General features: G+C 52.2%; 2 protein-coding genes and 2 long non-coding RNA genes across 4 annotated transcripts; 2 read left to right on the top strand and 2 right to left on the bottom strand.

Moving 5' to 3' along the window:
• Nucleotides 1-1,069: 1,069 nt before the first annotated feature.
• On the bottom strand, nucleotides 1,070-5,535 carry LOC309682351 (keratin, type II cytoskeletal 75-like; the record flags this gene model as incomplete). The annotated part of the gene is made up of 9 exons (XM_082496432.1): nucleotides 1,070-1,266; nucleotides 1,375-1,406; nucleotides 1,681-1,901; nucleotides 2,149-2,274; nucleotides 2,486-2,650; nucleotides 2,898-2,993; nucleotides 3,190-3,250; nucleotides 3,793-4,007; nucleotides 5,038-5,535. The coding sequence occupies 9 exons, from the start codon at nucleotides 5,533-5,535 to the stop codon at nucleotides 1,070-1,072; spliced, it is 1,611 nt and encodes a 536-aa protein (XP_082352558.1).
• A 971-nt stretch (nucleotides 5,536-6,506) lies between these two features.
• On the top strand, nucleotides 6,507-8,375 carry LOC309682365. Its single transcript, XR_014270112.1, has 3 exons — nucleotides 6,507-6,764; nucleotides 7,878-7,922; nucleotides 8,354-8,375. It is a non-coding gene; the product is annotated as an uncharacterized lncRNA (long non-coding RNA).
• Nucleotides 8,376-13,367: 4,992 nt separating this feature from the next.
• Nucleotides 13,368-20,091, bottom strand: LOC309682345 (keratin, type II cytoskeletal 6A-like; the record flags this gene model as incomplete). Its single annotated transcript, XM_082496423.1, has 9 exons — nucleotides 13,368-13,663; nucleotides 13,793-13,827; nucleotides 14,446-14,666; nucleotides 15,143-15,268; nucleotides 15,814-15,978; nucleotides 16,280-16,375; nucleotides 16,865-16,925; nucleotides 18,662-18,876; nucleotides 19,507-20,091. 9 exons carry the CDS (start codon nucleotides 20,089-20,091, stop codon nucleotides 13,368-13,370), a joined length of 1,800 nt encoding a protein of 599 aa, XP_082352549.1.
• Nucleotides 16,706-18,934, top strand: LOC309682366. The gene is made up of 3 exons (XR_014270113.1): nucleotides 16,706-16,824; nucleotides 18,415-18,517; nucleotides 18,826-18,934. It is a non-coding gene; the product is annotated as an uncharacterized lncRNA (long non-coding RNA).
• Nucleotides 20,092-23,495: the final 3,404 nt, after the last annotated feature.

The raw sequence follows: 23,495 nt of genomic DNA, 5'->3' as shown, positions 1-23,495 counted from the left end.
AAAGCTTTCACTTTCCAGCAGGTAACCCATTCTTGGCTATATTTATAGCTATTGGATGAGCAACATCTCATTCTACGTAGCACATGAGTGCACGTGGACCAGATCCTCTGCCTGCTTATAATCAAAGGAGAGGGAACATCAGCATCATGGATAAACACCTAAACCAGCATGGCCAGTGCTCTGAACGGGGAGAGAGTGCTTTCAACCCGCTCAGGCAGATGTTTGCACCACTGGCACCTGCGCTTAGGCGAGACGGCTCAGAGCGAACGGGCTTTTGAGATGGACCGATATACTTGAACGAGTCGGGTGGTTGCTCTGACTCCCCTGGTAATTAGTTCCCTATTGTTCTCAGTTGATGCAAGTACATCACACACTTGGCACTGCCCTCTGTACCCGCCGGGAGCCCGGCGCTCGCGTGTTGTATTGGCTGGAAGCTGCGTAGTAAATGAATCTTAGACCTTTTCCCCGGTGCCCGGCTCCTGCCTTGGCGTGCCCCGCGTTTACCTTCCAGGTGTTTTCCTTGCACGGTGGGGAGAACGTGGAACTCGGCGGCAAACCTCCCTTTGGTGCCGCGCTGTGCCTGTGTGTTTTGGCTGCTAATGGAGGGGATTGAAGAAATGTGAACGAGGAGCGAAATTCTGCGCCTTTAACTGGGCAGGGCCCTAGGAGCAGAGCTCGTTATCTGCATTTGCATTTGCTGTTGCCTGCCTTTTAATTAAAAGGTCCACACAATAGAATAAATTACATATGCATTTTTATTAGACAAACACCAGAAAGTGAAGAGAGACAAACAGTCATGGGACACGTTTTATATACAAAATCCGGCCAAAAAATGCTGAGCTGTAACAAGCAAGTTGCAAATTTAAAACGGTTGGACTCGCGTTCAGTGGCAGAGCCCTGCACAACGCGTGCTAGACAACACAGCTGAGAGAGAGTTCCTAAAGTGTGGCTCCTCTGTGACAAGACATAGGGTTTAGGTGGCCCTCATTCTGTTGACCCCAACTACGCTTTAGTAAAGGACCGGTGTTAAGGTGTTTTCTGGCGAGCGAAGGTGTCTGAAAGGAGACTCTTAGCTTCTGTAACTTCTTCTGGTGGAGGAGGTCGAGACGAACTTCACGCTGGAGCTGCTGCCGCCTCCGAGGGTGGTGCTGCTAACCCCGGGACCGCTTCCGCAGCTGAAGCTGTTCCCCATATTGCAGATTCCCCCTCCCATGCTGAGGTTGCTCCCTCCTCCGTATCCCGTCCCCACAGTCGTTCTGGTCACGGCTGCAAGGAGGAAAAAGAAAAGCTTTCAGTTTCTCTGGGCAGTGGCTTCGCGGTGCGGAGGCACACTCAGGCTTAAATCGCGTCATTGCGTATGTTTTAGAGACTTACAGATATTCACTGGGACGCCGTCTCCAGCCAGCCTGTTAGGGGACAGAACACAGCGAGGTCAGAGTTTAACAAATCTTTTGATGGTGGGGGGGAAAATAGGGTATGTTTCCCAGAGACCTTGGGGGAGAAAAATAACAATTCGGCGTAATTCAGGGATGCTTCCCGCAACGTTATTCCCATTAACTAGGACAACTTTCCACCCCCTCAATGCCCTCTTTAGCATTTCGGAAATGCTGAGCATCTCCAGCGCTTGCATCGCTTTGCTCCCCCAACATCAGGACTAGAAGGGTTGTGTTTCCCACCCACCTGCACTCCTCTCCCTCCAGCAGCTTCCTGTAGGTCGCGATCTCGATGTCCAGGGCCAGCTTGACGTTCATCAGCTCCTGGTACTCGCGGAGCTGCCGGGCCAGGTCGGCCTTGGCTTGTTGCAGAGCATCTTCCAGCTCGGCCAGTTTGGCTTTGGCGTCTTTGAGGGCCAGCTCCCCACGTTCCTCAGCATCCGCGATGGCCGCTTTCAGGTTTGCGCACTATGGAAGAGAAACCCCCCGGTCAAATTCCCCGCACAGGGCCTCGACTTGTTCTTTGTCCACCCCAAAATCACAAAGTCTTATCCCAGCACCGTAAGCTTCACCGGTTTTAGTGACAGTTCTGGTTTTGAGAGAAAAAGGGTCAAACTGAGCAGAACTTGCCTAGGTTGCCTCTGATGTTTTCCTTCCTCTCCCTTGCGAGTCAGGGGGTAAATTGGTTAAAAGTGTGGGTTTTGCTGCTTTTTACCTGTTTCTTCACGCTGTCGATTTCGGACCGCAGCCGCTGGACGTGGCGGTTGAGCTCGGAGATCTCCTGCTTGGTGGTACGGAGGTCGTCCCCGTGCCTGCCTGCCGTAGCCTGCAGCTCTTCGTACTGTCACAGAGAGAGGAACAATCAGCCAAGAGAAAACCCATCAGTTTTGGAGTCACAAGGGTGCTAAAAGCATGAGTCCCTCCTCGAGCCCAGACTAGCTGCTGTGCAAGGTGGAATATTTGAGAAGGCTTTCTTGGAAGAGCCTTGGAAGACTTTATCTGTTCAAGACAAGACATGAAGATAACAGCACGGAAACCCCCAGTTTCTTCACCTTGGTTTGGTACCAGGACTCTGCTTCAGCCCGGCTTCTGTTGGCGATGTCCTCGTACTGCGCTTTGACCTCGGAGATGATGCTGTCCAGGTCCAGGTTTCGGTTGTTGTCCATGGTGAGAACGACGGAGGTGTCGGAGATCTGGGTCTGCATCTGAGACAGCTCCTGCGAAGTGCACAGGGGATCGGGTGAGCTCGTTCACCCGAGCGATGCCTTTTCATCCTCAGAGGAGCGCGCAGACCTGGGAGAGGCTGCAGATTGTTATCTAAACGGCTCAGACGGTTGGTATAACTCTAAAGAGGTGAAGGATTTAGCATCTCCCGGGGGAAGAAATTACAGACGTTCGGAGGAAGGGAGGGAGGGAAGCTCTTAACTGAGGGCTGAAGTGTCTTTGGGAGGTGGTTGTACTCACTGCTTCGTAGAGGGCTCTCAGGAAATTAATCTCTTCAGTCAGCGCATCTACCTTGGCTTGTAGTTCCACCTTGTTCATGTAGGAAGCATCTACATCCTGGAGGATGACAAATTTAGGTAATGTGTTTTAAACTCTTATTAGCAAGTCAGGAACAGGCGTATCTCTGCAATAACAGTCCAGGGAAGAAACCGTAAAAAAAGCTTTTGGAATATGAACGGATGGATTTGCGAATGAATAGGAGATTTGAGCTCTACAAATAATTGTCCAGTGGCGTTCTGTAATTTGCTCTCACCTTCTTGAGTGTCACAAATTCATTCTCTGCAACTGTACGCCTGTTGATTTCATCTTCGTACCTAATGGAGGGAGGCAGAAGGAGCATTTGTTTAGGCAAGTAACAGACGGAGGTGATTTTAGTTTGCTGGAATGAACTTCCTTAAGAGCATTTTGCATACAATGTTCTTTTCTCCTACAGAGCATCTGAATAAGAGACCATGAGCGTGTTCATAGGCTAAACTAGTTAAAACAAGTACATCAAAAAAAAATATTAAAGAATCTATTCTTTTTTTTTCCTGTTTCTGGCCATTAGTCATATTCCTTCTTAAGCAAATGAAGCACGCTGTCCTGAAACTTTCAGACCTACTGTTTAATTCCCCCCCCCCCTCAGTTGGTAATTTAGTTAATAAGTCTTTGATCGTATTCTAAATTATTCCCGAAATGTTTGTGTATTTGGATCTGTTACTCTGTTACCGTTTATCCTGAGAAAACGTCACAACTTTCACTGTCGGGAATTCCTGTGTCCTGGACTCTCCTGGATCCCCCAGTTGGCTTAAGGGATGTTGACTGGAGAAAGGTACCTTACCTAGGTAAGTAGACGGCTAGCTCTGCTTCTACTTACTTCTTCTTGAAGTCCTCAACCATGTACTGTGTGTTGACGAGCTCTCCTTCCAGCCTCCCCTTGTCGCTCAGCAAACTGTTCAGCTGCATCCTGAGGTTGTTGATGTAAGTCTCAAAAAGCGGCTCCAAGTTGTTCCTAACTGTTTTCATCCCCTGCTCCTGAAGCAGGCTCCACTTGGTTTCCAGCACTTTATTTTGTTGCTCGAGGAATCGGACCTGCAAGCAAAAATACCCTCAAGATGTTTGGAAAGAACAGAGGTTCTGGAGAGCTTTCCTTGCTAATGGGGGATCTCAGTCCTAGCTGAGGTGGTGAAGTGCTCTTCCCGGCTGGTTTTCGCAGCCAAATTCTCATCTGGTAGAAGAAGGAATTTGCTGTTTGGCTGCAGGGACCCTGCTTAGCGGTGCAGACAAACTCGGGAATGATTGCTGATTTTCTTGCACCAGGCTCCCCCTTTGTCGCTTTGCTAAATCAAGACAAGGTGCGTTTTGTGTGAAGAGTGCATGCAAAAATCAGATAAGAGCAAAACGGGCTTTGCACTCTTACTGAGAAAACAGGAGTAAAGTGCCGTTTCTCCTTCCCTTCGGTATAGCTCCCCCACCCTCCAAAATCTCCAAAATAATGGAGCATTTTCCTTGAAACCAAAGAGGAGCTGCTCAACCAGACCAGAAATCAAGCAGATGCTCTTGTACATCTCATACAATTAACAAGGAAATGAAGTGGGCGGACGGTGTCGGATCGGATTTTGCTATTTTGAACTAACAGTCCAAACACGCCGGTCCTGTTGCAGTGATAACTTTAAATGCCTTTGAGGAAATTCAAGCAACGAGAAGCCTACTCCTCTCCCTAGTGCCAATTCATGCGATTCCTTTCTTGGTCATTTTAGATGGGTTGCTTGCATCTCACTTTCACTGTCTAAAAAACTGTTATCGAGGCTCCTCTAATGCTCAGTGGAGAGAGCCCAACATCTCCAGACAGATGGGATTGTCTTCTAAAGCTTTCTTTCTCCACTGCCTATGAGATGTCAAGCAGCAAATGAAGAAGACCTCAAATACTGGATGATTAATTCATAGCAACCACTATGTAGCAGGTACCGTTCCCTGGAATTTCTGGGGACTGGGCATCTTCCAGTCTCATTCCTCACTTCTATTCCTTCTTCACCAGCTTGCGCCCTCATAAAACAGCTAAGAAAAAAGTCCCCCTCAAAAAAAAATCAGGACAAGATATTTAGGGAAGCTCATGTCTCACCTTGTCAATGAAGGAGGCAAATTTGTTGTTGAGGGTTTTGATTTGTTCCTTCTCCTCCTTTCGGATCCTTTGGATGCTGGGGTCAATCTCCAGGTTAAGAGGTTTCAGAAGGCTCTGGTTGACGGAGACTTCGTGGATGCCCCCAGCTGGGAATCCACCCATGCCACCACCAAACGCACCATATCCATAGCCAAGGTTAGCTGGCATGCCAAAGCCACCACCGTACACGCTACCAGCGCCACCACCAAAACCTGCAGATCCGTAGAAGCTACCACCCCTTCCAGCCACAGAGATCCTCTTGCATCCACCAACGTTGTAGAGGCTTTTGCTTCCAAAGCCACCACCAACCCTAGCAAACCCGCTGCCAGCGTTGCAGCCTCCGACCCGGGTGACGGAGCGTGAACTGAAGCTGGTGCGGCAGGTGGTTGGGGCGACGGCCGAAGCAGCGCTGAAGCCACTTCTTCCCCTCTGAATCCTCACGGTGGACTGGCGAGACATTGCTGGCTTTTGGATTGGGATGGATGCTACAGCAAGAATAAAGGAGCAAAGGTGCTGGCCTGGAGCAAGGAGTAGGAGGGAAAGGAGAAAGATGAACCTGTGCTCTCCACGGGCTCAGGAGAGCCCTTTTATGCATTTATGAGACTGGGATGGGTTTGATGAGGTGGATCATCTTTCTTGATTAATTAAGCTTGGCATGTCCGACAGCATTCTGGAGAGTGAACTCACTCCGCACACACGCCCTTCTGAAATAATATAGCCGGGTTCTGAGCAACAGTGGCATTGTTTGGGAATAACTGTCGCCTTCTGCCGTCTTTGTAGACAGCCAGGCTCTTCGCCATATCAAAGCCTTGGAAAGGTGCAGTGAGTCACCGTGGGCACGGGGAGGAAAACACCGCTCAAATTGCCCATCACTCAACGCCTCTCTCGCTCGAAAACTTCATCCCTCGGGATTGCTTTCGCCCCTTCGCCGGTCGCAAGCCGGGGTTCGAGGAGTCACAGTCCCTCGTGTGTTCAGGGAGGGCTCTGGGTCGGGCAGAGCGGTGTTTTACGGCAAGCCCCGCAGGAAATTCTTCTGTCCCGGGGTTTTGTGACAGGTACTGCATGGTCCCCTCTGCCACCTCAGAGTATCCGCACGAGTAGTTTTGCGTCCGTCCTTATAAAGGTTCAGCTCCCTGAGCTGGTCTCTTCTGAAAATCCTGTGTCTTGCAAACTTACTTTTTTTTTTTTTCTTTCTTTCTTTTTCAATGATAGAAGAATAATACAGGAATGAAAATGAAATGTTTTGACAAGGTCCTTTGTTCACGTGTGGGTTTTGACAGCTGCCACTGAGCTCTGTCACAAATCCTGGGTTTCGAACTTTGGAGCTCTGGAGCTTCGAACTTTGATGTTTCAGCAGGATGGAAACAAACAACCCCCAACAAAAAAACAAACAAACAAACAAACAAACAAAAAAAAAAACCAAAAAAAAAAAAAGAGGAGGAAAAATTGTGGGAATGGGAACTGCTTTGAATCCGCTGCCTCTATGGAAATGGAGTGTTCCGGGGCCGTTCCCAACTCACAGTTTATAAACACAACATCGTTTCCCAACGATTTAATCGGCTCTTTCAGCACTGCCGGGCTGACAGTGGGATCCTGCCTGCCTGAATCCACCGGGGAAGGGATTCCCCCCGCCCAGACCCACAGCGACCCGGACGCAGTGAGGCAGCCTGGACCTTTCTCAGCCGCAGGTACCGACGCAGCCCTTCGCTTTGCGTTTATTTAGCGTTGCGGGCGGTCCGAGTTACCAAGTCAAATAGGAAAAAACGTGAAAAAAGAATTCACTTTGAGGGACGGCGAACGTTTCCGGCCCTCGCTGCCTTTCAGGTTGTTCAGAAAAAGGCGATTCATACATAATTTATTTATACAAGAGGGTCAACTTGCAAATGCATCCCACCCCCACCCACGAAATACCTCCCCGAAATACCGTGTTGTCCCCGTTGGTTCCTCGGCTGCTTTCTTGCCGGTGGATTGCGTTTGCAATTGGGTTTTTAAATGAAGGGGGGAAATAAGTAGCGATCGTTCGTTTATTTTGGTGTCTATTACAGGACTGAGCTTTCAGTGTAAGGAAGAGCTTAACCCTGCCGTTTTTGCCCGGGGGGGGGGGCTGTCTCATCTGGTCGGACCCTCTGCACGTCTGCACCTATGGGAACTGGAAGTAAATGGATTGCAACCAACATCTCCGCATCCGAGAGGCGGCGGATTATTGATCCGCCTTAGATTTTTGCCCGCCAGTTGACTGATGCCATGGCTTGAATGCGTCAGATTTATTTATTTATATATTTATTTATTTATATATTTATTTATTTCCCCCCCTCCCCCCAACATAGCCTGCTTGATTCATATAGATGCAAGTCCCAGAGAGCCAGGAAGGCAGGTGCAGTCGTCTTAAACTCCGGTGGCTCCTTCGGGAATTGCTCTCTGGGGTGCTGTCCGTCTCCGAAAGCTTTTTCTGGTGGCGGCGGCGATGCCCACCAAACGGCCGAGTCCCCCACCCCGAGGCAGGTGGACGGAGAGGCCCCTGGAGGTGGCTTTCCACCTTCACCACCGCGACGTGGGTAGGGCAGATGGCTGAGTCAGGGTGTGCGGAGTTAGCCGGGCTGAAACCCACCCTCGGTTACTAACAGCGTGATGCGTCAGTACTTTCCTTTTTCCCCTCAGGCTCCTTTTACATATGAAACTTGTCTTTTTTGGCTAAAGAATACGCCAACTGCGTTGGAGTCCACGGTTAATAATAGTAATAATACAGCTCCTCCAACCAAGTAAAAAGAAATTAATTTCTTTCCATTTCACATTTGCACTAGGGTGGAGGTGATGCGGTTGTCACTCATCTGGAAGGAATTCGAGAGGTAATTACAAAAGGCAGAGCTGTGAGCACGAGGAGCTGTAGCTACAGGTTTTGGGGTATGGGGTGATGGCACGGGGGGCCCCCACCCTGCTCTGTTGATGAAACACGGGGTTTCCAGGTAGCTCCTGGGGGAGTGTCCCCCGTGCACCCTGCGGCTCCAGGCATGTAGTGAATCTGCTGCTCCGATGCAGATAGCTTGCTCCGATACGGACTTTTCCTCCTCCACCGGAGGATAATGCTTGTGCTCGCTCCAGCTGCTCTGTAGTTTTTCCTCCCTAATCAAACAAAGGGAGCTGTGTTTGGGCAGGTCCCGCCGGGTGAGAGCCCCCCTTGACGTGGCAGACGCCGTCTGCGAGGTTGAGCAGGCTCCAAAGGCCTTTTTTTTTTTTTTTTTTTTTTTGTTCCCTTCCCCTCCTCGTTTCTTCCTCCCAGGCTGAGCAGAGGGGACAGGCGGCGGCGGGTGCGAGTCCCAGACCAAGAGGCAGGACATCCCTTTACACCGTGCTGTGAACCCAGGAGTAAGGTTTTGGTTGAGTTTGGTTCTGGCATCGTGCTGATACCAAGGTAATAACTCTCCTTTGAGAGTAGGAAAACGAGTTCTGACTCTATCAGGGTGACAAAGGCAACTCCGGCCCCGTTAGTGAGAAATTTGAAGCGTTTTCTGTGTACCCAGCCCAGCGGACGGGGGATACCTCCGAGAGCTTTTCCTCACCTCCTCCTCCTCTCCACCTCTCTGTACCACTGCTCCTCCCCAGCGTCCGCCGTGGATGCCTTTGTCTGATGATGGAGGTCCTTCCTCAGACAAAGTGGAAATTTTTAGAAGTGCCTCTTGTGTATTTTGTTTGCAGAAATACATATATTTGTAAAATAAGAGCGTGTCTTACTAACTTGGGTTGGTTCACCTGTGCTACCTAATCTCAGTTTAATTATCAGTAAAGTCAAGGCTCTAATTTAATTTAATTGCTTAAATTAAAGCCTTTGGGTTAAACTTGGGCTGCTAACCTAAATTCAAACCCTACTCATTTTGACCGTAATTTACTATTTCATCCCAAGTTAATGAAGTCCTGCCGGTCACCCCGAGCTTTTTCCACGGGGAACCACGCAACCTGCGGCGTCCCAGTGCTGCGGGGACGGGGACCTCCGAGAAGACCTCCCGAGCAGGAGGCCAGTGTCCGTGAATCTCATTTCCCGAAGGGATGAATTAGGATGAGCTCCTCAGAAGCTTTCCCATAGGTGGTGCCCCGCGATGGGTGTTGCAGTCCTTTGAGCCTGTTCCCAGCGGTATCTGGAGGCCAGTCAGCTGTAACTACTAGATGACTTTGAAGTGTAGGTGTGACCTGCTTTCTCCAGATAATTGTTTTCTGGGCTAGCACAGAGACACCGATGCAGCCCAGAGTTTGGGAATAACTTCGCCTTCATTATTGCCGTTGTTGCCAGATGCCGCGTACAGAGCAGGGACGTCTCCTTCCCCCCCCCCCCCCGTGGCTTGGTGCCTCTTGAAAGAGCCTCTGACCTTAGGTGGGTATTGGCTGATAGCTCCTTTATCCTATTCTGCGTGCAGCGCTGGTGCTTAGATGGGGGTACCCGAAGAAACCTAAATATCCCAAACCACCTTGCAGTGCTCTCCGAGCCTGTCTGTAAGCCCCGAGTGGGGCCGCGACCTCCACCAAGCTCCATGTGGAAAGCAAGACCTCTCAACACTGAAGGTTATCGCGGTGGTATTGTAGCATCTCCTCCTTTCTCACGGCCCCAGGGTACGTCTTTTCTCCCGATAAAGCAATCCGAGCCCTGGGAGCAGTGCTGCTGGAAAGTCCCGTTATTTCAGATCAGCTCTGTGCCCACACACGGCGTGTCCCCCGACTCCGTCCGGCGTCAAGCGCTGCTCCTGGTTCGAATTCCCGTGCAAAAAGCTGTAGCGCTTGCGTCAAGTTTAATTCCTCCCTGCTGAAATAAAACTGGATCCGCACGACACCACTCTCAGAACCGGTAAGATAAACAAGGATTATTCGCGTGTATCCGGTCACGGCGCGACAGTTTTTATGGGGCCTCGTGCTTATTTGCCGTGCAGCGTGCTGTCGCACCGCAGGTGAGCCCGGAGGTCCCCGTGGCGCTTACATCGCCCGCAGCCGGGCTCCGAGCTCCGACCGCTCTGGGCAGCGGGATGTTGCTGCCCGGTTTAAACAGCGACGCTCGGACGGAATGTGCCTCGCAGATGGTACCTGGGAATATTGTTCCGCTGCTGGTTTTGCTGCATCCTGCGTGACCTCCCCTGCAGCCATTTCGTGCCTTATTTCATTCGCAGGCTGTGTAAACCATTTGCAAATCAAAACAAAATAATTTTTCTTTGAGGAAAGTTGTGCTTTTGAGTCAAAAAGCTGCAAAGTTTCATTCGGGAAATGTTAAGGGGAGATGTTGCAGCATTCCAGAGACAGGATCGTTCCCATAGGAAATGTTGAAATGAAATGTTGGTTTTAAAAGAACATTTAACCAAATGTTTAAGTTGTTGGCTAAAATTACTTGTCAAGTTTGACTTGAACATGTGTTTTCCAGGTCTTCAAATAGGAGGTGGTAACTAGAAGATGGCTTTTTGCATCTGCTGTCTGCTTCCGCAGAGAAGCGTGTGCTCTTCAAACGTTTCCCGTTAGATATCAGGAGCAAATTCATCCCTGTGAGGATGGTGAGCCCCTGGCGCAGGTTGCCCCGAGAAGCTGTGGCTGCCCCATCCCTGGAGGTGTTCAAGGCCGGGTTGGACGGGGCTTGGAGCAACCTGGGCTGGGGGGAGGTGTCTCTGCCCAGGGCAGGGGGTTGGAACTGGATGATCTTCAACGTCCCTTCCAACCTAAACCCTTCTGTGATTCTATGAAACAGAAAAGGGACTGATAGCTGCTCAGTGCTTTTTTTTCCTTGGTAGCATCCTCACCCTCAAGACGGCAGGAGGAGGACCCGAGAGCAGCCTGTGGCACCAGACCAACGGGGGCTCAGAGATGTCAGGTACGGCGGGGATGGGGAGGGCTCGGCAGCACGGCTCAACCGGGGTTCATGGAGGGTTCGGTGTTGGTGGTGGCCCTGGCGTTGATGCACAGCGTGTTGTGCACGCCTCTGTTAAAAAAAAAAAAAAAAAAAGAACAGAACAAACTTATATTTGATGTTTTCAACAACCAAATGTTGTTAATGTTCACAACAAAATATAGTTTAGCAAGAATAGCCCAGCTGGGGTGCTCTGCCTGTTAGAAACGCCTCCGCTTTGCGGGCTTCACTCTGTTGCCTCAAGCAGTGTAAGAAACATGGTCGGGTGCTTGAAAACTGATGCAAACCGTGAAACGAATGAAGCCCAACCCCTTCACCCTTTACAAAACCTCCTCTGGTGCAAACAGGCTGCCCCCGCTTTCCAAAACCATCGTTTCCTCACCCCTTCCCGTGCGCTGGAGGGGGGACGCTGGTGGCTGTGAGCCCCACCGTAGGACCATGAGGGCTTCCAGCCCTGGCGGGGTGGCACCGTGCCTTTCTCTTGCTCTGGGTCCCCACCTGCTGGAGACACCATGCTGGGTTGCCGGGTGCTTGCACGCCTCTGCGCAGCGTGACAGGCGTGCGGGGTTCCATTGACTCGGGAGCTCGGAGGTATTTCCCTGCGGCGAGTGCTCCGGCACCCCGTGCACGAGGTGCTTTTGCCGTGCAGACGTGGCTGATGGCCCCGTCTCCTCTCCCTCCCTGGGGTCCTGCCTGGGTGCACCCCCAGTTGGAGTTCACGAGGGATGAAGGGTGGGTTGGTGGATGCCAACCGATCTCTTTTGGGGACCAACATCCCCGGTGGGATGTGGGCCTGTCCTCAGCTGCTCCCCTTTCCTCACCCTTGGCTCGTGTTCCAGCTCCTGCCTTTGGGGCTGGTTCCCACCTCGCACTGTGGTGCCCTACAGCCCCACAGGATGGAAGAGCCTGGGGACACCCGCGGAGCCGCAGGAGGGAGCATGGGAACAGCGCGGGAGCCTGAACCCCTCTGTCCAGGCAGAGCTTTGAACCCTCCCCGGGGGGAGCTGGATGGGAATTGGGAGGTTGAGTGCTGCCGGCACCTTGGAAGACCTCAGGTTCATTCAAAACGAAGCCAAAACAGTCCTTCCAGAGGAGCACCGGGATATTTAGCGAGACGTTTGTGCGTGCTAGGGAAGCCCCGGTGTGCAAATGCTGCCTGGGCAGATACTGGCCGCGTTGCCCTGTGCCCACCCCTCTTTGCTCCCTCCCATTGCTTCTTCTGGTCGGGGCGATGTTGGGCTGCTCCATTCCCCTCCCTGCTCGATGCGGTTCTTGCTGCCTCCTCGCCGTGGTGCAGAGCCCAGAGCTGCCGTAAGATTTCCTCCTGTTTGCACTGTTTTAACTAACGGCCGGGCTGAGCCCTGTTCCGCACGTGCTAACTGACGAATCCCAGCTAAACCTTTGGGAATCACCTTCCTTTTCCCACTTTTCTGCCCTTTCTCACTCCTGCAGCGATGGGCAGAAAGGGCGGCTTTGCCGTTAACCGCCGCAGTGGGATTCATCCAGCTTTTGGCTTTGCCCCGAGGCAGCTTTTCCTCCCCGTGCCTCAGTTCTCCGTCCATCCCACCCTTCTTTCCCCCCTCCCCAGCCTGTCCCAGAGCCGCGCCAGAGCCCAAGCCCCAAAAGTGAGGGGTTTATCTTCAAGGCAGTGGTCATTTCTCATGAACAGAGAGTCCCCACTGCAGCTGGGACAGAGCATGCATCCGTACCTGCATCAGTGGAGAAGAAAAGCCAAAAAGCAGCAGATTTTAAAAATGACAAATGCTCTTTATTGGACCATACAGCACGGTAGGTCTGAGGGTGAAGAGGCTGTAGCCATGAGGAGGAGGAGTTAGAAATCAGCGTGGCAATTCATATACACAGAAAGCAATAACCTTTCCCACAGGTGCCTGAGAAAACAGAAGGGGCTGGGGAAAAAAAAAAATCTTTAGTTGCGGACAAAGCATTTTGGAGGTTGTAACACGTGGCAGAGGCTTTTAGAGTGTCTTGGAGCTATTTTCACTGCTGAGGACCCAGGACTGAGGTTTCACAAGGCTGTCACCCTTGTTTTAGGATGAGCGAAGGGAATGTGCGTGGCTGAGCACGGCTGTCCCCGTTCAGCAAAGTGCTTCCACTTCGCTTTAAACGCGTGACCCCAGGGGGAGAAGAAGGGAAGAACGAGGGCCGTGCTGAAAGAGCCACCGCCGGGGTCCACAACGGCTCTCCAAAGCCCGGTCGATGACCTGTTACAACCTATGCTTTAGCCAAAGGTGCTCCGGATTCTCGCGGTGGGGTCCTGGTCTCCCCCCGCTGCCCCAAAGGTGGAGGGGTGAAGGACGGAGGAAGGAGAGGGTCTAGCGCAGCTATTTACACCATTGATTTCATAGGGCAGCACTTGCTTTCGTCGTCATCCGCGTGGGGAGGCTGGTGCTCGCCATCCTTATCTGATGGTCTTTTTGCTAGTGGTGGTCTTGGAAACGATCCTCAGGCTGCCTCCCGTGCTGGAGCTGATACCTCGGTTGCTCCCGGAGCTGAAGGTGCTGCCTCCGCCGTAGCCGAGCCCCCCGCCGAACCCTCCGCTCCCGCCGAACCCTCCGCTCCCTCCTCCGAAGCCGCCGCCGCTGCTGCTCATGCTGTAGCTGCCGCCGCCGCCGCCTCCCATGCCGAGACCTCCGCCCATGCCCAGGCAGCTGCCGCCGCCGCCGTAGCCCATCCCGCTGGAGCTGCTGACCACGGCTGCGGGGAGACACGGCGCACACCCGCTATAGGGTCCTGCCGGCTGCCCCGAGGTGGGGACACTGGCACCACCACCCCTGCGGCAACGGGGAGCCAGCAGGGGGGGAAGGGGGTGGGAAAGATACTTACAGACGCTCACGGCTCCAACTCCCTCTCCGGCGAGCCTGATGGGAAAGGGGAAAGTAAGCGGTAATGTCAAAGCACAGAAAAGATATAACATTAGTCCCTGGGACCATCTAATTGGACTTTCATGGCCTTTGGTAGGGACTATCCTCTGGTGGGGTGTGTCTGCATCACAAGTGAAAGGTGATATTGTTCATTTTTCTTAGTGCATCAGGTTCCAGGAGCTGGAGAAACTCATCTTTTCCTAGAAAGCTCACAATTTAAAGTATCCATCTTGCTGCCCTTGTTTTATGTCTTGGTGCTCCTTTATATCTTCACCAACTTGGTGCTCCAGCCCCTTGAAGTGAGCTGTGTCTTGGAGCCCCAGGAGACAGAGTCATAGAATTGACCAGGTTGGAAGGGACCTTGAAGATCATAGAGTCCAACCATCAACCCAACACTGCCAACTCCACCATGAAACCATGTCCCTCAGCACCACATCTACCCATTTTTTAAGTACCTCCAGGGTGGCAACTCCACCACTTCCCTGGGCAGTCTGTTCCAATGCTTAACAAGACTTTCAGTGAAGAAATTTTTTCTAATATCCAATCTAAACCTCCCCTGGCCACGTGCCCTGCTCAGAAGAGCAGCACGCAACAGGTCCATGTGCTTGTCCTCACCTGCTCTCCTCTCCTTCCAGCAGCTTCCTGTAGGTCGCGATCTCGATGTCCAGGGCCAGCTTGACGTTCATCAGCTCCTGGTACTCGCGGAGCTGCCGGGCCAGGTCGGCCTTAGCCTTCTGCAGAGCATCTTCCAGCTCAGACAGTTTGGCCTTGGCATCCTTGAGGGCCATCTCCCCACGCTCCTCCGCCTCCGCGATGGCTGCTTGGAGGTTGGCGCACTAAAAGCAGGAGAAACAGGCAGTTGTTTAACTTGGGCTACCCCAAACTGCTCTCCTGAGTATTGCTATGGTAGTGTAGATAGTGGCTGGTGGCTCCCAGTGTGGCACCGAGAGCTCCTGATGGGCTGTTGGGAAGGTGCCACAGGGTGGGCAGCTGGGGACCTGCAGCCGTAATCCTGTCCCCCAGGAAAAGGATCTCTCTGCTTTGCTTCCCACCTTTGTTGGAGTGGCTTAGTAGCTCACAACTTGCTTCCCCAGCAAGAAAGCAGCTATCACAGCACATCCTTGCACTGAGGGACCTTCTCTGGTGGGCAGAGACGGAGGTGGCCATGTCCTCTGTAATGCAGGGGAAGGCCTGGCCTTCTGGCACCGCTCAAGTGCCAGGACCCGGTTCTTCGTGCCATGCCTGGCCACCATCACCTCCCACCGTCCCGCCACTGTGCAGCAGCTGCTCTGCAGGAGCGTCATCCCCCTACCTGTTTCTTCACACTCTCAATCTCATTCCGCAGCCTCTGGACCATCCGGTTGATCTCTGAAATTTCTATCTTGGTGTTGCGCAGGTCATCCCCGTGCCGCCCGGCCGAGACCTGGAGTTCCTCGTACTGATACGCAGAAAGGAGGAGAGCGCTGGTTAGTCCCCATGGGGTGAGGGGAAGGGTGAGGGCACTTCAGGGCATGAAGTGCAGGTCTGGATGCAGGTTAAGAGGTGGGGGACAACAATCCTCTGAGCAACCTGCCCATGGAATAACAGCATTTGCCCTAAGTTATCAATATATGCTAAGAAGGCAGCTATTGCATTGCATAGAGCGCCTGTGGGTTGTCACCTATGGTTAAGAACCTGGAAGGGAAAGAGGAGCGCTCTGGGTTTAAGGGCAGGTCTACCCGTGACTCTTTGTGAGCTCAGGGTCAAGGCATTTAAGCATCTTGTCCCTTGGTTTCACCGCAAGGAATATGAGGCTGGTCAAGCGTAGTGGTCCAAAAGCGCCCACTCGGGGATCTGAGCGCAGGAGCCTATTGCAACATGTGCAGAAGGGTAAATCCATCTCTGGTGTAATGCTGTGATCCTTCCTCCTTTAGTCCTGCCTCCCCTCAGCTGGTGTGATGCCCCGTGAGGCACCGAAATCAGTCCGTCATTCTGGTTACCCACCTTGTTTTGGTACCAAGCCTCGGCCTCTGCCCGGCTCCGGTTGGCAATGTCCTCGTACTGCGCTTTGACCTCGGCGATGATGCTGTTGAGGTCCAAGTTACGGTTGTTGTCCATGGACAGGACCACGGAGGTGTCGGACACTTGCTGCTGCATCTGGGACAATTCCTGCAGGAGATGCAAAAAAACCTGAGTTAATGGTCTGGTATCTGGGGTGGGAACCATGCAGAGAGGAGGTGGCCTGGGAGCCCTCTCTGCCAAGCCGTTTAGGTGTGTTTTCCCCTGCTCTGTTTCTACCTATCTGCCCTTTTTCTATCTTACGCATACATTATAACGTCGAAAAGGTAGTGACCACCTTCTCTTTTACCGCTGTACAGCACTGAGCGCGGTGGCCGGAGCTCCCGGGCACGGTGAGCCGTACGGCAGGGAGCTGTGGAGGACGCTATCGCGGGGAGGGCTGACGGCTTACCGCTTCGTAGAGGGCTCTCAGGAAGTTGATTTCATCTGCCAGCGCGTCTGCTTTGGCCTGCAGCTCAACCTTGTTCATATAAGCACCATCCACATCCTAAAGAGGAGAAAACCAAAGACTTCTGATGAAATCACAAACCGAAGGGGCTTCAGGGCACCAGTGGGACCGTGTCTCTGCTTCCAGGTCTGTTATTCTTTAGGCTTGTTTTTATATTGGCTTTGATCAAGGGGGTCTGGTGTTTCTAATGTAATGTTGGACATTTTTCATGAGCCAGAACCAGGTTCTTGGGCAGAAGGCGAAGCTCTGGCTCCCGGGGATGTGACCCGAGGCAGAGTTGAACTGAGGCACAAGAGGCCAGATGGCTTCCAACTGCAACCAGAGGAGCCAACTCCAGAAAACAGGGCAGCTCCATCAGCTCCGTCGTGGCCTTAGGAGGACCCAGCCCATACTGACTCCTAGATGTACCGACACCGTAGCCTGACCCGACCGTGAGGCTGGAGGACCCCAACTCCCTTCAGCTTTGCTGGAACATGGGGCGTGCCGAGGTAATTTCATTGTCCTTCCCATAACTCCCAGTTCACTCACCTTCTTGAGGACCACGAACTCGTTCTCTGCACCAGTGCGCCGGTTGATCTCATCTTCATATCTGTTAGGATAAACGAGCGAGAGGGGTTTGGTGGGAATGAAGAGCAAAGCCAACATGGGAAGCAGAGATGGGACCGCTCCAGTCCCAAATCATCAGTTGTGGCTCACGGGTGTATTCCTTACTCCCACCTCTTTACAGTCCAGAGCAGATGCAGAGCAAATGATTACTGACCCTGCTGTGAATAGTCCCGGCTAAAATTAATGGATTTTAATCACTGCCCTTAAAGCCAAGCTCATGCATAAATGTGTGCAGGATCAGAGCCCATTTGGGTCGGGAGCAGGAATTCTTGGTGACCTTTGCCCAAAGCAAAGCTATGCAAAAGGTTTTCCACAAAGCTGCGTTGCGGTGCCTACAAATATATAATAATATACCTATTTGATATTATAACAATGCTAATGGCTCTGAGCGCTGCAGCATTTAATTAAAAAATAAATAAATTTAAAAAAAAAAAAAAAAAAAAAGCCTGTGATTCTTTAGCCGTGGTTGTGCAAGAGCAGATCATTATGCCTCAGACTATGTTTCTGTGGAACTTTTTATGGCTCTGAGCAACATCCTCCCATCAGATAAACCAGGGTAGGGCTTAGCTAGAAAGTAGACAAAACATGTAGGCTCTTGAGGCAAAGACCTGGATTTTAAAGGCAGGTCCGTGCCAGTCCTCTAAGTGATACTGGCAGAGCCGTTCCTGCAGATGGATCTCCAAGCGGACACGGGAAGAAGTGGAAATCCAGCGGACTGGGAACCAACTCAAAACCAACTCAAAACTTGGGGGGGGTGGGAAAAAAAAAAAAAACAAAACAACAAAAAAAAAAAACTTCTCTTTCCCAGGCAGTAGCTCCGAAATCCAGACAATATCACGTGTCATTTTTGGCTTGATCAGGATTTCTAAAAGCCTCTAATACATATTGAGACCTGAAATGCACCCACGTACAGCGTGCAGGAGCTATGTCAGTCCGTCCTGTCAGCTCTAAGGGCCGTCTCACCCCCCCCAAACACCCCCCAAAAACCCCCCTGTCTCTTCACATGCTCAACTGTCTAATATAAACATATTTCGGGACTCCAGGGTGGTTTTTTTCTCAAATTTACATTTGGCCGGATCTGGTTGGATAAGGGAGAGATTGCTCTCGCCAGACTACAGCCAACTAAAAACGATTGGCCTCGCCCAAAAAAAACCACCTAAATGTCCCTTGTAGTCAGCAGACGCCGACTGGTGTGTCCTTAAAAGGATCCATCCCGCCTCTGCTGGATGGCTTATCTCAGGGTGGGATTAATTCCCTCCCCTGGGACAGCCTCGTCTTTGCTGAGGACCAGAGAAAAGAGCTGAGCATCCTTCGTGCGCTCAGAGGTGGGCGAGCGGCCCTCCGGGGCGGTTGGGATCTCCTTCGCCAAAAGAGAAATGGGGGATTCGGGGAGCCGGCAGCTTGCGGCGGTGTTCCGTTCCCTGTTTGCATGTCCATTATACTCATCAGTTATGGTTTTTTTCTGTCTCCAGGTGTATTATTTTGGGAGGCTCGAGGGATCGGGCTGTCACCTCCGTTACACCGGAGCAGCTTCCCACGGGCGTGTGAATTCTGTGCTAAACGCTGACCCTGCACGTAAGAACTCTGATATAACTAGAGATAATTCCGAGACCAAATTTGGCTTCTATATGTTCGTTTTGCGAACTGGGAAGGGGAACCCGGTGCAACCGCCTGCCCCGATTTTCCCCATCATCTACGCTACAGAGCGCGATTTCTTACTTGTTCTTAAAGTCTTCCACCATGTCCTGCATGTTCCTCAGTTCCGAGTCCAACCGTCCCCTCTCTCCCATAAGACTGTCGAGCTGCCGCCTGAGGTTGTTGATGTAGGCTTCGAAAAGGGGATCGAGGGACTTTCTGGTGACTGTGTGACCTTGCTCTTGCAGGAGGGTCCACTTGGTCTCCAGCACTTTGTTCTGCTGCTCCAAAAAGCGCACCTGGGGAGAAAGAAAAACAGGCACGTGCTGAAGCCCCGGTGAACAAAGCACACACACGCGCACAAAAAATACGAGCTGCCAGGAAAACGGGGGATCCTTCAACGCAGAAAGAAAAGGTCAAGAGAAGATGGGAAGGTGTCAGGGGGGAATTATTAGGATCTTCCTAATTTAGGGCACCGGATTCTCAAAAGTATCAAAAGCAGCTCAGAGGGTTAGTGAGGTTTTTCCAAGGGCTGTTAAGAAGGCCAAACACCCGTGTTTGCAACTCTAGGTGTTCCTCCCCCCACCAGATGCTCAGCCCACCTTCCTGGTTTAAACTGGTGTCATCCCATTGAGTTGTGTAGAGCTGTGCCATTTTACAACCAGCAGAAGATCCTTCCAGCCCCCCAGGATGGTTTTCACAGGGAGGAGAGGGGGATTTACTTTTTCTATAAAATAAGGCACTGAAAAGCTCATCCTTGCAAAGAGGCAACATCAGACGGTTCTTAGTTTTCAGCCAAACCCACGCTGTGTGTCGTCTGGGATGAGTTCAGGCAAGACCCTAAATCCAAAGGAGGTTTCTTCCTGGTGCTCTTTCCCGAGGCAACTGTTTTAATATACATGGCTCCATGTTTAAGACCAAATTCTCACCTTGTCGATGAAGGAGGCAAATTTATTGTTGAGGGTCTTGATCTGCTCCCGCTCCTGTGTTCGCACCTTCTGGATTTCTGGGTCGATATCCAGCTTGAGGGGTGCCAGGAGGCTCTGGTTGACAGTCACTTCGTGGATGCCACCAGGTGGGCAAGCGGGGAACCCAGGGCCACCTCGACCACCAAATCCGGGACCTCCCAGCCCAAATCCACTGCCCAGCCCATAGCCGCCACCACCACCAGCTCCTCCTAAGCCAAAACCAGCACCTGCTCCACCACCATAGCCAAGACCAAAGCCAGCTCCTCCACCAAAGCCGTATCCACCACCAGCTCCGCTCCGTAGACCTCCACCGACTGAGCTGTAGGAAATTCTTTTGCTCCCACCTAGGTTATAGAGACTTCTGCTGCCGAAGCCACCACCAGCTCCGAAGCCTCCTCCGACTCCGGCTCTTCCTCCTCCAACTCTGGAGACAGAGACGGAGCTAAAACTGCTTCTGGTACCACTGCCACCTCCTACGATAGCAGAGCCTGAGCTAAAGCCCCTCATGCCCCCTCCAGTAGATGATCTGAGAGAGATCCGGCTCATGGTGGCTTGTTCAGTTGGAAATTAAAAGAGCAGGAGAAGGGGGGCGGAAAAAAAAGGCTGGTGAATAAAAGCTGCGCGGCAGGAAAAGAGCAGAGGGCAACAGAGACAGAAACCCCTGTGATGGGAGAGCTTGGGAGCCTCCTCTTTTATCTGCTTGGAAAACTTGGCACGGGAGTTCAGAACTTGACGTGCCTTGCAGCAACTTGCCTTGTCAAACACACCTAGGCTACGGCGAGGCGCTGAAAAATGCATTGTTTGCAGGCAAGAAAGTAACGGAGCGAGGGAGCTCCCCCCTCTTACCAAAGCCTGCCGCTCTGAGTCATGAAATTAGAATTGAATGGGACGAGGCGCTGAGGTCTGCGCTCGGGGAGCAGGACGCAACACGATTCTCCCGAGACCCTGGGAGCTGGTTCTCCTGAGGCGTGCCAAGGGCTCGCTCCTCGGAGGAAGGCTCCTTTGCGCTGAAGCTTTTCCAAGGGTGAAGTTGAGGGGTTTAACACGTTGCACGGCAAACGGCAGCACAAAGAGGGGCTTTTCCGAGGCCGCCGGCTCTGGGACTGGACAGGCGGGTCGTGTTGGGGGCTGGGGAAAGCTGGGGCTGAAGGTGGTTTTATTTATCAGCCCGGCTCTTTTGATTCCTGTCGGAAAGGAGATCTAAACGGTCGTGGGCTCGCAGAGATGAGCTGTGCGGGAGGTGTCTTGTGGTAGGATTTTCTGGAATCTTACTCCCCCCCCCCCCAAAAAAAATTGTCTCCCTGGTGGCAGGGGAAACTGAGAAATTAGTGAGTGCGGCTTTCAAAGACGGCAAGTGAACCCCCTTTCCCAAATAACTTCAAATTACATGAAATACTACTACAAGACTTATAAAATAGGTAGTAAAAAGATGCTTGAAATGATTGCTCTTCTTTTGAATCGCCTTGTCAGGCTCAGGGTTCAAAAGCTCCCTGTGAAGTGGTATTTTTATCACTTTTTTTCCACACACCCCCCCATATTTAACCAGCCGTTTCCACGTCATTGCTGGCTCGGAGACGTTCCGCGAAGAGGAATTCACCCGCTTTCCTCCCAGCTCCCTCCCACCCCCTCCTTCACTCCGCTGAGATCATTCCGTTGGAAAATTGTTCTAAAATAGACCTTTCCCCTTGATTTTAGGTGAACCCCCACCGTGCAGCTTCCACCCCCGTGCTGAGGCCGGGTCGTGATTTAGGACGCCGTGAAGGCAGGAGGGCTGGGGACCTCTTCGCTTGCGCCCGGGAAGAGCTGGACCCGGGTTAGAAGAGAAGATATCCCCTTCCTCCCACCCAAAATAGATCTGCCAACTGGATTCTGCCCAGCCGCGTCCTCGAGCCGCGAGGGCTGCCCGCCTTGGTCGTGTTATAGGGCAGATAAAACGGTAGCGCGAGGGGGAGAGATGAAACCCCAGGCAGCTAAATCAGAAAAGTTCTCGAAATCGGCTACGTGAGCGATAAGTACAGGAACTTGATCCAAAAATGAGCGGCTTAAGGGTATCCGCTGCGTCTCGTAGCGTGTTTCTGTTGATGTGTTTCCAACCGCTGTCTTCTCTGTCTGGGGACTTGAAAGAACCTGAGCAGAAGGGGTGGTTTTTTGGTTTGTTTTGTATTAGTTTTGTTGTTTTTCGGGTTTTTTGGTGGGGTTTTGGTTTTTTTTTTTTTGTTTGTTTGGGGTTTTTTTTGGTGTGTTTTGTTTTCTCGTTGCAATCAGAAGCAGCCAGCGCTCCCAACGCTCATCTCCTGCGAGCGCTCCTTGTCGCTGCTTATTGCCGACGGGGTGAGTCACCGGCACCCCCAGCGCCTCGGGGGAAGCCGATCCTTGGACGGGCTGCTGGGAGGGAGACGGCGGGGCGGTAGCAAGGGGGTGCTCTCGCCTCGGGAGTGGAGACGTGGGAACCTCCCGGCTGCTGGAAACGGCGGAGTTTCGCAGGGAAAACCGCACCCACGCTCGCTCGCCCCGTCCAGAAGCAACGAAGCCCTGTGGCCATGCAGAGGCGGCCCCCCTGTAACGCCGCCCCGGGGTCGTGCCGGTATTGGCGAAATAATCAATAAATTCTGTTACGAGCACGGCAGAGGTACGGAGATTTGCTTTCCGAAGGCTGCGGGTGTGATTCGGCACACGTGTGCCGGGTCCCGTGGAGGGGGGGCCGGGCAGGGAGTCTGCCTCTGAGTCCCGAAAAGAGCTATGCAAAGTCACACCTGGGAACCAGAGCACAGGCTGGAAGTGTTTTAATTAAAGCAAAGAGCAAGGATTCACGTTGAAGGCAGTCATTACCTCCCCAGCTCTTCTAGGAAAGCCTGTTGCTGCAGACAACGGCAATTAAGTGGAATATTACAAAGGATTTGGAAGAGTAAAGTGAATGATGGTTTAGGCACCAAAACAAGGCAAATTCTTGCAGAATCTCTCAGTCCCACACGGTTTCCTTGCTTGGCTGGTGTCGCTGGCCGTCCTCCCGGGGCGGCTCAGGGCTGCGTTTGCCCCCTCGGATGGCATTTTGGGAGGCAGGGGGTGCCCAGAGGGTGGTGGGTGGGCCGGGGGTGCGCAGCGAAGGGCGGTTTGGGGGAGCTCAGCTGCCCACGAGCATCACTTCAGCGCCCGGTTATTCCCTTTTCATTGTATTTTTTGTTTTTTTCAGCGCAGGCTGGAAGAAAGACATTCAAACTTTTCAGGTTAGTTAAGGTTAGGTCGTCATGAGCTGTAGGAATTCCTCACACCCGCGCGGTGTAATTCGGTGTTCGCCCCGGTGAGTGCAGAAACGGAGGTGACTCAGGGTTTATTTTTAACCTTCCCTCGTTTTTGGCTCGTCTGTCTGCAGCATCCTCTGCCGCAGCAGGGGACGAGGGGTTTTGTCCCCGGACTTTATAGCCTTTCTGCCCGCGGCTCCTTTGATTTTCGGGGGGGCGAGGGGCCGTTGGATGCTCCCGTCTTTCGGTGCGTCTGGGTTTCGGTGCGGTTTTGCCGAAGCGGCGGCGGGGAGCGTCTGCAGCGAAGCCGCTGGCCCGGCGTGTATTTACTTGCTCTTTCCCATTTGCTGCGCTGAGTTTTGCGAAGCCGCGGTGTCGAGAGGTCAGGGAAGAGCAAAGCGTCTGACTCTTTGAAATGCAATAAGGTGTGACTGTGTGTCTGAGGGTTGTGGGGTTTTTTTTCCCCCCTTTTTGTGTTTTTTTTTTTTTTTTTTTATTCTCCTTTTGCAATGACGGTCGACTGAAATACCTGCGCGGTTTGGGGAGTAGCTCTGCTCCAGCTCGCCGAAACCCATCCTCAGTCTAGGTCAGTCTGATAAAAGTCCTCCCCCAGAGCTCTGTGTGTGCTTGGGTTTGCCAAGTCTTTTTAAAAAAGGAAAAATTACATTTTTCTGGGTTTTTATCAGGACTGGGGTTTGTCCCGAGCCAGCA

Source organism: Vanellus vanellus, assembly GCF_965231255.1.
Source record: "Vanellus vanellus genome assembly, chromosome: 28".
In the NCBI taxonomy this organism is placed as follows: domain Eukaryota; kingdom Metazoa; phylum Chordata; class Aves; order Charadriiformes; family Charadriidae; genus Vanellus; species Vanellus vanellus.
Note: the sequence above shows the minus strand (reverse complement) of the source record. Positions and strands in the feature narration are given on the sequence as shown.